This window comes from Setaria viridis, chromosome 4, assembly GCF_005286985.2.
Source record: "Setaria viridis chromosome 4, Setaria_viridis_v4.0, whole genome shotgun sequence".
Taxonomy (NCBI): Eukaryota; Viridiplantae; Streptophyta; class Magnoliopsida; order Poales; family Poaceae; genus Setaria; species Setaria viridis.
In genome coordinates this window covers 39,975,095-39,988,574 of record NC_048266.2, presented here as the reverse complement: position 1 = coordinate 39,988,574, position 13,480 = coordinate 39,975,095, and the positions used below count along the sequence as shown (strand labels likewise).

The following is a 13,480-nucleotide window of genomic DNA, read 5'->3' as shown; positions in this document are numbered from 1 at the left end:
CTAACCGTGACCAATAGGACGCGATTTCTTGGCTGATTTTCACGTCTTCGGTCCATCCCCACCAAACATTTTGCCGACGGCCAAAAACACTCGGCGAAAAGATGTACTCGGCAAAATACGTGATGACGGCGTCGGGTTTAACGGCAAGTTTGCCGAGTGCCAGACGGGAGGCACTCGGCAAACACCCTGGCTTTGCCGAGTGCCAACAATCGGCCAAGTGCCCATCTTTGCCGAATGCCAACACTCGGCAAAGTGCCCAGGTTTGCTGAGTGTCAGCACACGGCAAAGTGCCCATGTTTGCCGAGTGCCGTGTCCCTGACACTCGGCAAACGTGGCCCCTTTGCCGAGTGCCGTGTCCATGACACTCGGCAAACAAGCCGCGGCTCGACCTGGGAGTGGCCCCTTTGCCGAGTGTTAAAGCCAAAACACTCGGCAAAGGCCCCTCTTTGCCGAGTGTAACACTCGGGAAAGTGCCCAGAACCCCCCCTTTTTCGACATTTTGCCACGTATAACGGACCCCTCTCAATTCACAATACACATATCACAGGCATTTGTAATAAACAATCACATGCATAATTCACAACCACAGGCATAATTCATAAACACCACAGGCATAATTCAACATAAGCACGAAATAATCCATAAATCCAAGTTCAAGTCACAATTTAGTTTCCACATTGTTCACAACCAAGTCTACTTCCGTGGAGGCCAAGGAGACCACTGCGACAAATCTTGATCTTCATTATTCGAAGCCGCCGATTGATTCTGCACATAGGATAGGACATTCTGAGCTAACATCTAAAGTTGTCAAATTGAAAGTATTAAATCTTAAGCACAATGTGTCAAGTGACTCACAGGAGTAGTCGTGGGTGGATGAGGCGGAGGGAACATCATCGGCGGTGGCGGAGGCAAAGACTGTCCCATGCTCGAAGCAAAGTTCTGCATGTACTGGAACATCTGCTCCATCCTAATCCGGTTTTCCTCCTCCATCCTCCGCCGCATTTCCTCCATCTGCGCCGCCATCTCCTCTTGTTTCTTCCTTGCTTCTTCCACCTGGGCCTAGAATATTTCATTGCAATGTTATAATGCAAAGCTAAAGTATAACAACAAACGAACGATGAATGGAAGAGAAAGAACCTGTAGAGCCTCCATCTGGAACTGTGCAGCGGTGGGTCGTGGCCGTATCGCCGGGCTCGAGTCCGTGCTCCTAGCTCGGATCTGGGAGAGAGTGGGAGTAGAGGCCGTGTCGATGACGCCGTCGCCAATCCAATATTGGCCATGCTTCTTGCCTCCTCCCACCCTCATCACGATTTCTCCATCAATGTCCTCGGAGCTCGGATCGAAGTCTGGCCCGTGAACCTCCCTAGCCATCTTTGTATACTCGCTGACGCGGCTGTGTATGCTAGGGTGGCTGTACGCCTCGAACGGGTCGTCTGGGTTGAAATCTATATCGGCCGTCGCCTTGCCCTTTTTGGAGAGGACCCATGCCTTGAGCTGGGAGCAAGGTCGGCCATCATGTGACGCCGACTGCGGCAAAATACAAAATCATTAAAAATTACGTAGAACTAAATGTTACAATAAAGAATTGGAGTTGCGTACCCATTTTTCTCTATATTCATCAAGGCTTAGGCTGCCTTGATGGTGTGGTGCAGTCGGCATCTGCAAACGCCGCTGCCGGCAAGCAAGGTGGTTCTCCAACCACCCGGGCTCCAACCACACATCGACCATCCTCTCCCAGCATAGCATATGCGCACGACACCACCACGGAGGCACCTACATCATCAAGCGTGTGACATATGAAAAAGAAAATGAGCCTAATTAATCTTAAATAGTAAGCATCAACGTTCTTTACTTACCCTCATGAATTGGTCCTTACTCATGTTCATTGTTCTTGCCTCCTCTTTTCTAACCTTCATCTGTCTGTATTGAGCGTGGAATTCGATGATGGCCTGGATGCGCGCCTCGTAATGCATGTCCTTCACGAGCTTCTTGGCGGCTACATCACAGACGGCCTTCGCCTTGGCCTCGAACCCCTCCTGGCATCTATAGAAGTCCTGCATATACACGCGTATACAGTTATTATTTCAAGAATGTCGAAAGTAGGTGATGTATTAAGCAATTTAGTACGAGGAGTACTTACCCACAGCTCGGCCTTGACCCGCTCCGCTATGTTGGGGAATCTTCTCTGTTGACAATCAGGGACGTCGGGGGCGGCGACGAAGTGGTCCCACGTGTAGGCCGGCTGCTGCTGTCCGGCGTACACCACCAAGCTAGGGAAGTGAACCCTGCACAAAAGGCCAAGGATCCCTTTGGCCTTACGGTTGTGGTCACCCCCACTGAGCTTAATCCAACTCCTGCACAAGTCATTAATAAGAATTATTAGTTTTTGTAACTTTCAACATAAGAACAATATTAAGAATATTTAAAGTTACTTACTTGGTCCCAACCGGTTTAATCAGCGGGCGTAAATGCTCAGGTATCGGCCGCTTCGGGAGGGATGAGGGACCTCGCAACCATATCTTGGACTGGGCATCCCCTGCCTCCCCGTCCCCCTCGTGCTCCTGCTGCTCCTCCTCCTCCGCCTCCTCCTCCTCCTCGTCCCCAGAGGCGTGTGCGGAAGGTACCTCCTCCTCCTCCACCTCAGGTTCAGGCGACGGGGGGCTCGCCGCTTTACCCTTCCCTCGAGGCCTCTGGACCACCACCTCCTCCTCCTCCTCCTCCTCAACCCTACGTCGAGGCCTGCCTCGATGCCTCCCTCGACCGCTCCCTGAACGTGACCCTGACCCTGAACCAGTCCCTGACGCGGCCAGTCTCTCGCAAATCGACGTGAGCTTCCTCATACCGCCCACCATTGCTCAATGACCTGCAATTAAAAAGAGTACACGAGTCAGCATAGGCAAATAAAACATAATTACAAAGATATGCAAATTATAATTAAATTAAAACTAAATTAGTATGAATCATACATGTATTAGAAATAATCATCATGATCGGGATTAGCTGGATCATAAGTCTCATCATCACTATCACGCGTGTCGATATAGTCAAGCTCGTGCTCCGAAGAAGGAATGTTGTCATCATTGTCATTAGCTAACTGTAATCGTTGAAGTAATTCTAAGTCCTTCACATTCTGAACCTTGTCTCCACCGTCCTCTGCAGCAACCCGATCGTTGTCTACTTCCATTCCGATCGCTTCGGTTAAATCTATCACAAAACTCCCTTCGAGCCCATCTTCTTGGAATAACTCTCCTTCATACGTGTCGGGGTCTATATTGTAATCTTCATTGTTTGGTACAGGTAGTTTACCGTGTGGCGATACCTTGTACACAACATCCCAACCCTTAAGACGGTTGTCGGTTTGGCACGGGTATGACAAATAATAAACTTGCGTGGCCTGTTGAGCCACAATATAGATATCGTCTCCTGGTAACCTGGATGACTGTCAAATTTTGACTAGCCCAAGGTTAGGGGCCCGTCTCACGACAGATGGATCAAACCAATGGCATTTGAATATAACTGGATTAAGAGGTTTGCACCCATGAAAAGTGAGTTCGTATATTTCTTCAATTCTTCCGTAGTACTCGACCCCATCGGAGCCTAGCGTGAAAACTCCGGTATTTGTGGTTCTTCGATTGGGCCGACTCTGCTCGTGCCTTGTTGTGTGAAACCTATATCCGTTGACGTCATAACCGGCAAATGACCTGACCCTATAGTCATAGCCATCAGCAACCTGTCTCAATTCGACATTCATAGACGCATCGGTTCGGCCCTGCAAGTTCAAACAGGGGGGTTCGTTATATTAATCGTATGTACGAGAACGAGAATGTTCGAAGAAATGAAATTGTACCTTCTGTTTGAACCAAGAAATGAAATCGGGCATTCCATTTCCCGCACCCCCTTTAAGAAGAGTCTCAGCTTCGTGCGGGTACAGTTGCCTTGATTTACGCCAGAATTGACGATGAAATTGCCTATAGCAACGAGAAAGATACGTTTAGGCAAGAGATACCATGACTACGTCGAAACAAGTTTGTGAGAACTTACATCATGTACGGCTCCACCTCAGATAGGTTGGTCAACACATACAGCATGATAGAGCGCCACTCTTCATGGTTTAGGGTCTTGCGGGTCGCACCACTTGCACTTTCGAGTTGCCCTCGGAAAATGCTAAGGCTTAATTCATCTTCGCTGGCATTGTAACGAGGAGGTGGATTATGCACGCTAGGAAGGTTGTTAGTGTAGTATTTCGATGTGAAGTTTGACATCTCCTCCATAATGTATGCCTCTGCAATGGATGCTTCAATTTTGCACTTATTCTTACATTTAGTTCGAAGAACCTTTTGACATCTCTCAATTGAGTAGCACCAACGACCCTGCACAGGCCCCCCCATTCGTGCTTCATACGGGAGGTGTAGAATCATATGCTGCATTGGATTGAAGAAGCCTGGAGGAAAGATCTTCTCCAACTTACAGAGCAACACAGGCGCCATTGTTTCCATTTCTGCAACCACGGTACGAGATAACTCCTTCGCACAAAGCCGGCGGAAGAAATTGCTCAACTCCGCTAGCACCTGCCACACATGCTCAGGGACATAGCCTCGAACCATCACCGGAAGTAGGCGCTCAAGCCATATATGGTAATCATGACTCTTGAGCCCGTTGATTCGCATAGTTGCTAAATTCACTCCCCTCTTCAAGTTCGCTGCATAGCCATCAGGGAACATTAACGTTTGGAATCATTCTAGAACCTCCCTCCTTTGGGCCCTCGTCAGAACGAAATCGGCCTTAGGCTTCCTCCACGACTTGCCAGCTCTTGGAGGCGCCATGTTTAGCTGTGGTCTGTTGCACAATGTCGCTTGATCCACTCTAGCCTTAACGTTATCCTTTGTCTTGTCAGGAATGTCCATTATTGTACCAAAAATTGCCTCGGCGATATTTTTTTCCGTGTGCATTACATCAATGTTATGTGGAACAAGGAGATCATCAAAATAGGGAAGCTTCCAAAAGCACGACTTCTGCGTCCAAGCATGTTGCTCGCCATATCCCAAAAAACCACCTTCTTCATTATTGACCTCGAGAGCATCTAACTGAGCATGAACTGCGGCCCCTATCATCATCGGCGGTGCGGGGGCTGTAACTACAACATCTTTGGTAAAGTTCTTGATGTCTCGTCTAAATGGATGGCCAGGAGGGAGGAATTGTCGATGTTTGTCGAACGAAGAATATTTGCCACCTTTCGACAACCAAATGAACTTCAAAGATGCTTTACATACTGGGCATGGGAACTTCCCGTGAACACACCATCCAGAGAAAATCTCATATGCCGGCAAGTCATGCAGTGAGTACTGGTACCAAACATGCATCTTGAAGTTTGTCTTTGTGGATCGGTCATATGTCCATACCCCTTCCTCCCAAGCACGGAGCAAATCATCAATCAGAGGCTCCATGTACACACTCATATTATTCCCTGGATGCTCTGGAATTATCAACGACAAGAATATATTATGTCGTTGAAATAGGACGCCGAGGGGGAGATTCAGGGGGATAACGAAAATGGGCCAACAGGTGTACGGGGCGGCCGCCATTCCATAAGGATTGAACCCATCAGTTGCCAACGCAACGCGTACGTTACAGACCTCTAGAGCTTTTGCAGGATAAATTGCATCAAAGATTTTCCAGGCTTCAGCATCGGATGGGTGTACCAGCTTCTCAGGATTATAGCGACGGCCATTTTTGTGCCATGTCATCTGTTTCGCGGATTCTTCAGTCATGAAAAGCCATTGGATCCTCGGTATGAAAGGAAGATACCGTAGAACCTTCACAGGAATTGCGAGCTGCTTTTTCTGACCGTCACCACAGTCTACCTCCAGAAACCTAGACGATTCGCACTTCACACAGTATTTTGCTTCCGCATACTCTTTCCTAAATAAGATGCATCCCTTCGGGCAAGCATGTATATGCTCGTATGGCATCTTAAGTGCACGAAGGAGTTTCTGTGCCTCATACATGCTCTTTGGCAAGATGTGACCAACCGGGAGCAGGCTTCCAAAAACTGTCAACATAATATCAAAGGCGTCTCGACTCAAACTAAACTGAGACTTCACAGCCATTAGGCGTGCAATGGCATCTAGTTGAGAAACCTTGGTATGGCCATGAAGGGGTTGCTGTGCCGCAGACAACATTTCGTAATAAGCCTTAGCGGTAGCCTCTGGCTCCTCCTCCCTACGTGCTTCATCGAAGTGTGCTTGATGATAGTCATTTAACATGTCTCCCACCCCGGCATCATCATCAAAATCCTCGATGCGTTGTCTCAGGACCTCCTCTCTCCCACGGTCAGATTCACCATGGTAGATCCACCTGGTGTAGTCTGACGTAAATCCGTTCTTCACAAGATGTTTGCCCATGTCTAGCTTGGTTTGCCGACGCATGTTTCCACATTTGCTGCACGGACACCAAGTCGATCGAGCTCCTTTGACACTTGCAAATGCCTGTTCCAAGAAAGCATCCGTCTTGTCAATCCATTCATTGGTCAACGTATTCTGACTACTGCGACCCGTGTACATCCACTGACGATCCTCCATCCTCTACCATTTAAGCGAGTAATACAAAATTCACATTACATATACACGTTCCTATATTGTCTACTAGGTAAAGATAGGTCCTAATCCCACCCGAGAATGTGTAGGTGGGTTTAGTATCCATGGTCTACTTCGACCCGAGATAAAATTTTGGCAGCACCTCCCCGCTGTTCTCCAAATACACGTCCTTGACAGGAGATTGTGTATCTGGAGAACAACAGGAAGGTGCTGCCGAAACTCTATCTCGAACCGGAATATACCATGGATACTAAACCCACCTACACATCCTCCGGCTGTCCAAAAAACGTGGACAATTCAAAACAGATACGATTATAAATATGCAAAGATCTGCATATTTCCAAACGTATCTCTTTCAAACGGGAGACGTCTAACTAGGTTACGTGATATACGAACATTATACGGAAAGAGAGGTGTAGCATGCCTTACCTTGCTATCCTGCAAAGTGACGAGTCGAGGACGGTCCTTGTAAGCCTCTCCTGCAACAAAAGAAATAGAGCACTGTTTAAGTCAAAATTTCGGCAGCAACTCCCCTGCACGGGGAGGTTTTCCAAAACCTGCAACATAATAACCGGCACGATAGCCGACAACCACAATCTCACCAAAGAGTTGGCACGATGGCCAACAACCACAACCACAACCAACCACACCTCTATTCTTTTCAACATTTTCTAATTTCCACTCTTCCTTCTTCTCTAATTTTCTAAATCCATGCCTCTAATTTCTAAAATAAATTCTACCACATCCTACCACCTCTCTAGTCTTTTCAACATTTTCTAATTTCTAATTTCATGCCTACTCTAATTTATGATGTGTAGCGGCATAGAAACTTACCGGAGGGGTGACGGAGGGGCGACGGCCACGAACAGAGGAGCGGGGGCGGCCGGGGGCCGGTGCGGCGGCCGGACGGGGGCGGCCGCGGCCGGCCGGAGAGGACGCGGGGGGCCGGCGCGGGCGGCCGGCCGGGGGCGGCCGGGGCTGGCCGGAACGGGTGCGGGGGGCTAGCGCGGGCGGCCGGGGCCGGCCGGGGGCGGCCGGGGCAGGCCGGAGCGGGCGCGGGGGGCAGGCCGGAGCGGGCGCGGCGGGCGGCGACGCAGGGGAGGCCGGGGGGCCAGCGTCCGGCGCCCGGGTCCCGGCGTGAGGCGGAGGCGGCGGCGCGGGGCGCGGGCGAGCGACGACGGCGCGGGGCGGCGGTGGCGGCGCGAGCGGGCGGCGACGGCGCAGGCCGGGCGGCGGAGCGGGCGCGGGGCGGCGGCGCGGGCGGGCGGCGCGGGGCGGCGGAGCGGGCGCGGGGGGCCGGGCGGGCGCGGGCGTGTGCGTGGTGTGACTGCTATGCCTGTCCGCGTGAGGCGCGTGAGGCGCTAAGTCAGGTGGGGGCGCCCGCTTTGCCGAGCGCACCTGATCTAGCACTCGGCAAAGCCTTTGCCGAGTGCTAGATCAGGTGCACTCGGCAAACAATTTTTTTTTTTTGAAATTTTTTTTTTCGTATTTCAAGTTGCGACTAACAGGTGGACCGTGGCGACGTTTGCCGAGTGCTAGATCAGGAGCACTCGGCAAACAATTTTTTTTTGTTTGGAATTTTTTTTCGGATTTCAAATTGCGGCTGACAGGTGGACCGCGGCGACGTTTGCCGAGTGTCCCAGGGTTGCCACTCGGCAAATAGGCTCTTTGCCGAGTGCCATCCCGTGACACTCGGCAAATAGGTACTATTATTTCATGTCCAAACTGGTTTTATTAATTAAAACTATGTAAAGTTTGCAAAAACCTAGTCAAATTCACTAAACATTGCGTATTTTATTTTTTAAGTAATATTATTCCATTATTTCATGGATTTATAGCTTATATTAAATTTATATCTATTAAATTCATATACGTGCAATTAATGAATAAAAATTACCAAATAGATCCGAAAAATTCCCAAAAATTGACATGAACCAATCTATATTCTCTATGGTCTATAAAAATAAATTTGAACTCAATCACAAATTTAAGTATCGATTCGACTCAAAATCTTACCGGATCCTTCCAACTTCTACGAATCCTCTCCGGAGATGCTTCGAATTCTAAGCATCATATGTCAAAACTTGTGCGAAACCTTGTTAATTTTTTACCACAGCCTCTGCATATGAAATCATAGCATCTTTCAAAATCTCGTGATTTTCAAACTTCGTTTGTATTTTTGAGAATTAAACAATCATTTGGCCACACATTCGTAGTCGTGTTTCCTTAACAAAATGTTTGAAATTTCTTTTCATTTTCTGGGTAAGACCTCAATTTGGACTCACTAACATGAATATGATTTTTCCACTCATATTATTCTATTATTCCAAACACCTGCAGTTCAAATTTGACTTAAATCAACAAATTACTCTAAATGAAATTAATTGATTAAATATAGCAAACAGGTCAATAAGAAGTCCACCTTGTACCATGCAGTGCCAAATCTCATACATGTGGAGTATAAAAAGTTTGGAGGGCGGAGGAGGTTTTTTTTTTCTTTTTTGCCGAGTGTGCCAAAAAACACTCGGCAACACCCCTAGGTTTGCCGAGTGCCACAAGGGACACTCGGCAAACTAGCATCTTTGCCGAGTGCCCCATCGAAACACTCGGCAAACATGGAGTTTGCCGAGTGCCCCCCGTCGACACTCGGCAAAGCCTAACGTCCGTCACGGCGACAGCACCGCGCGGCACGTGGAAGTCACGTGCTCAAGACTTTGCCGAGTGCCCCATCTTTGCCGAGTGCCCCGTGGGTATTTGCCGAGTGTTTTTTTGGTGGCACTCGGCAAATCGTGTTTTCGCCGAGTGTATTGTTTTTGCCGAGTGTTTCTACTATTGCACTCGGCAAACGGGGCCTTCGCCGAGTGCCCGCAATAATACACTCGGCGAAGCAATTACACTCGGCGACTTTGAGGTTTCCCGTAGTGAACTTTCTGCAGTAGTGATAAAAAAGAATACACTAACTACGTGCCATGCAAGTAGCTCGAATAGCAGCCAATATGTTGTTGTCTTGTTGTACGGTGAACCTCGATCGGAGAATTAGCTGTTCCGTCCATAGTACGTACTAGCTAACTACCATCCGTGCTCGGTCAAGGCACCATGGCACGCACATGCATGGATATAGCTAGCTAATTTTGGAGCCACGTACCATATATAGTACATTTACCCGGCCGGGAGTTTCTCTTGGACCTATATATGCTGTTATTACCATGCATGCATCATCGTCAACTATTATAGCAATGGCTTTCGTCAATAAAAAGACGACGACTCATCAACAAAAACATATAGGAGCTAGCACCGTACCCCTCGTACAATCCGCCATGGCGAAGATCATCCTCGTGTTTTTGTCCTTAATTTTTGCTATCGTAGCTGCAGCAGAAGCCTCCTCTACGCAACAACCACCGTCCCCCGCCACCAAAAAGTCCATTGACGACTTGACCTCCGCCACCAAAAAGGACATTGACGACTTGACCTTGTTGTTCCAGGAGGTTACCGATGCCATCAACACCGCCACCCCGCCGGCCAAGAAGCCAGAAGCCACACGTGCCTCTTCGAAGCACATCCAAACTGCAGAATCAGATGTCGCCAAGGCCGCCAAGGCAGGAGACGAGGAGAAACTCGCCCACCTCATCCTTGCCTATAGGATGGCTTCTGCTATGGTCATCCATGCGCCGCCGGCCGAGAGGCTCAAGGTAATGGAGGACACCTTCAACTCGGCAGCTGCACCAAACCCATACGAGTGCCCCAACGTCGACAAGGCCTACTGCGAGACGCGCTCCAAGATTAACAAGGCCATCCTTGGAGTCGTCGCAGCGGCCTCACCAGAGCAGAAGAAGCTGTGGGACAAAGATTCTACTTTACCGAAATCAATGCATACCGCTATGTCAACTGTCAACAAGGCGTATGCGGATGGAGACGACAAGGAAATCGCTCGAGTCCTTGCTGCCTACAACAAGGCAGCCGATTCGGTCATTGCAGCCCCTCCTTCTGATAAGCTTAAAGTGATGGAGTCAACCTTCAAACACGCAGCGGCCAGCGGCGCATGATCAATACACCGTCGTTCATCTGTTCCATCGTCCCCATCACTCCGAAAGTCACAGCATGCTCAACATATATGTATGATCGATCGCGCATTTACTCAATTAATAATATTTACTACCATGCATCGTTCCTTAATTTCCTCTAAAACACATGTACAACATCTACTCGTTGTGCTCTGAAGCATTTGACTGATCGATTGGGTTGTCATATATTTGTTATAGGAGGACAAATGCTTTTTCTTTCTTACCGACTCAATTTTGTGCTATCTAAACTTTTTTTAAGAGCTAGATAATGTGGGGTCCCTTTTTAACACCTTTGTATTAACACTAAGGAGAGAAACGACTTTCTATCCAACCCTTTAGTCCCGGTTGGACGTGGATCCGGGACTAAATTAGCTCTAGTCCCGGGTCACTATTTTCGGGCTCCCGTGACACACGTTTTCATGGCCAAAAACGCGTCCGGAAGCCATTTTCACTTGTTCGGTCTAGCCCCTACATTTTTGACATTGGTGGCCAGTGTGGCCGTTGTCGGACTCCCGTGACATATAGCACAAGTTTTCATGGCCGAACACACGTGCGGAGGTCATTTTCACATCTTCGGTCCATCCCCCCACCCCCTGTTTTCGACCCCTTTAGTCCTGGTTTCTAACAAATACCGAGACTAAAGCCCGACCTTTAGTCCCAGTTTGTGTTACAAACCAAGACTAAAGGGGTCACGTGAGCTCAAAAACAGCCACCGGGGTTGAAAACGTTGGGGGTGGACCGAAGACGTGAAAATGGCTTCAGACGCGTTTTCGACCATGAAATCGTGTGTTATAGATCACACTTAGCCCAAAAACAGCCACACGGGACACAAGGATCGAAAAATGTGGGGGATGGACCGAAGATGTGAAAATAGCATCTGGACACGATTGCAGCCATGAAATCGTGTGATATAGGTCACGGTAGCCCAAAAACAGTCACGCCGGACGCGGCGGTCGGAAACATGGGGAATGGACCGAACACGTGAAAATGGCCTCCAGACGTGTTTTTGGCCATGAAATTTTATGCTATAGGTCACGGTAGCCAAAAAAATAGCCACATCAGACACGAGGGTCGCTGTTTTCGGGCTCCCGTGACCTATAGCACGCGTTTTCGTGGCCGAAAACGCGTCTGGAGGCAATATTCGTGTTTTCAAGCCCGGTGGTCGGTGTCGTTGTTTTCGGGCTTCCGTGACCTATAGCACACGTTTTCGGGGCCGAAAACGCATCCGGAGGCTATTTCCAGGTCTTCGGTCCATCCTCGACGTTTTCGACCCCGGTGGCCGTTTCGACCACAATTATGAGAGCTTAAGCAAATGCATGACCATGATGCTCAATTATGCACTAATGATGCTCATGATACCCATATTAACATGTTGAACTTGTTTTGCAACCTCGGGTCAATATTGACACATCTTGTGGCTGGGAACAGCGTCACATGCAAGCCGGCCACAATGTGTCTATAAGTAGTGCCCTCCCAGATGCCAACCCACATACCCTGCTACACTTTCATCACAAACACATCAAGTACTACACCACCTACTGGCGGCATGGCATCCACTGCGGTCCTTTTCGTGCTCATCATCACCATGGGCGAGCTGATGCTGACGCCGCTGGGATCAGCTGGGGGCAGCGCCGGCGGCGAGCTGACGCCGCCGCGATCTCCTCGAGGCAGCAGCGCTGGCGGCGAGCTGACGCCGCCGCGATCTGGTGGAGGAACTGCCAGCGAGTTCATGCCAGCTGGATCAGCTGGAGGAAGCGCCACCACGACTACAGCTGGTGTTTCTGCATTGCTCCGAGATGAGTTGTCCCTAGTTGATCTTGGAAGCAACTGCTCCAGTGACTGTTTGTGGTGCCTGGCGTCGAACATCGGGTCCTGCCTCGTTCATTTATTTGAGTGTCCCGACCCTTTGGTCGTCGTCCAGTGCTTCGCCGGGAAGTTCATGTTCATTGTGAACTGCATCGGCACTGGAGGCAGCGGCAGCGGCGAGGGCCAGCTGACGACCACGGGATCTGCTGGAGCAACCGCCAGCCAGCTCGTGCCTGCAGGATCAGCTGGAGGAGGAAGTGCCGCCACTAGGACAGCTCATCTTTCCGCGTTGCTCCGGAATGAGTTTGCCGCAGCCGACGTTGGAATCAAGTGCTCTGCCGACTGCATTAGGTGCCCTGCATTGTTTGATGGACTTCTCTGTTACGACCCTTTGGAGCTCGCCGTGTGCTTCGCCGGGAATTTGAAGATCATCGTGGAATGCTTCGGCACCTAGCTAGGTAGTGACTTGATCACCTAGCTATCTAGCTGGTACCCATGCATGCATATGCTATAGCTGCCTGCCTTGATGTATATGGGCAGAGGCAGTACCGTACCGTTTGTAGCTTCAGTTAGTATATATATGTATTTGGTGTATGCATCCAGTAGTCTCCAGTGTACCTATATATGTGATCTGGCATCACGGAATAAATAAAGAGACGTTTGTTTTACCATTTGACCTCGTGTGGTAGCTGGTGCAAGCTCAACTTTACCGTCCATATTCTTGAATTGCTAATTGTTGAGATCGATATATTTTCCTTTCCCTTTACCGTTTCCTTTCATTCTATAATATGATGGCATGTAAAAAAGTAGCGCAGTACGAAGCTGGCTTTCCTCTTTCTTGTGTGTTTCTTCTGGTCCCAATGATCTCACTTGCCCCTTGCAAAAAAAAATATGATCTCACCTTGCAATAACAGTTCTTATCATCCATCAACGAGCACCACAGGGATGGACACACATGGGTACTCTATGCAGTTTGTTGATCTTCCCAACCCCTGTAGGAGACGAAGCCCAACTTTTTTG

The 13,480-nt window shown here is 49.2% G+C and overlaps 1 protein-coding gene across 1 annotated transcript; it reads right to left on the bottom strand.

Annotated features, from left to right (window-relative positions):
• Window positions 1–562: 562 nt before the first annotated feature.
• LOC140222429 (uncharacterized) lies at window positions 563–1,767 on the bottom strand. Its single transcript, XM_072292965.1, has 3 exons — window positions 1,600–1,767; window positions 1,138–1,527; window positions 563–1,059 (listed from the first exon to the last, which is right to left on the bottom strand). The coding sequence occupies exons 1-3, from the start codon at window positions 1,744–1,746 to the stop codon at window positions 829–831; spliced, it is 768 nt and encodes a 255-aa protein (XP_072149066.1). The 5' UTR covers window positions 1,747–1,767; the 3' UTR covers window positions 563–828.
• Between the last annotated feature and the right edge of the window lie 11,713 nt (window positions 1,768–13,480).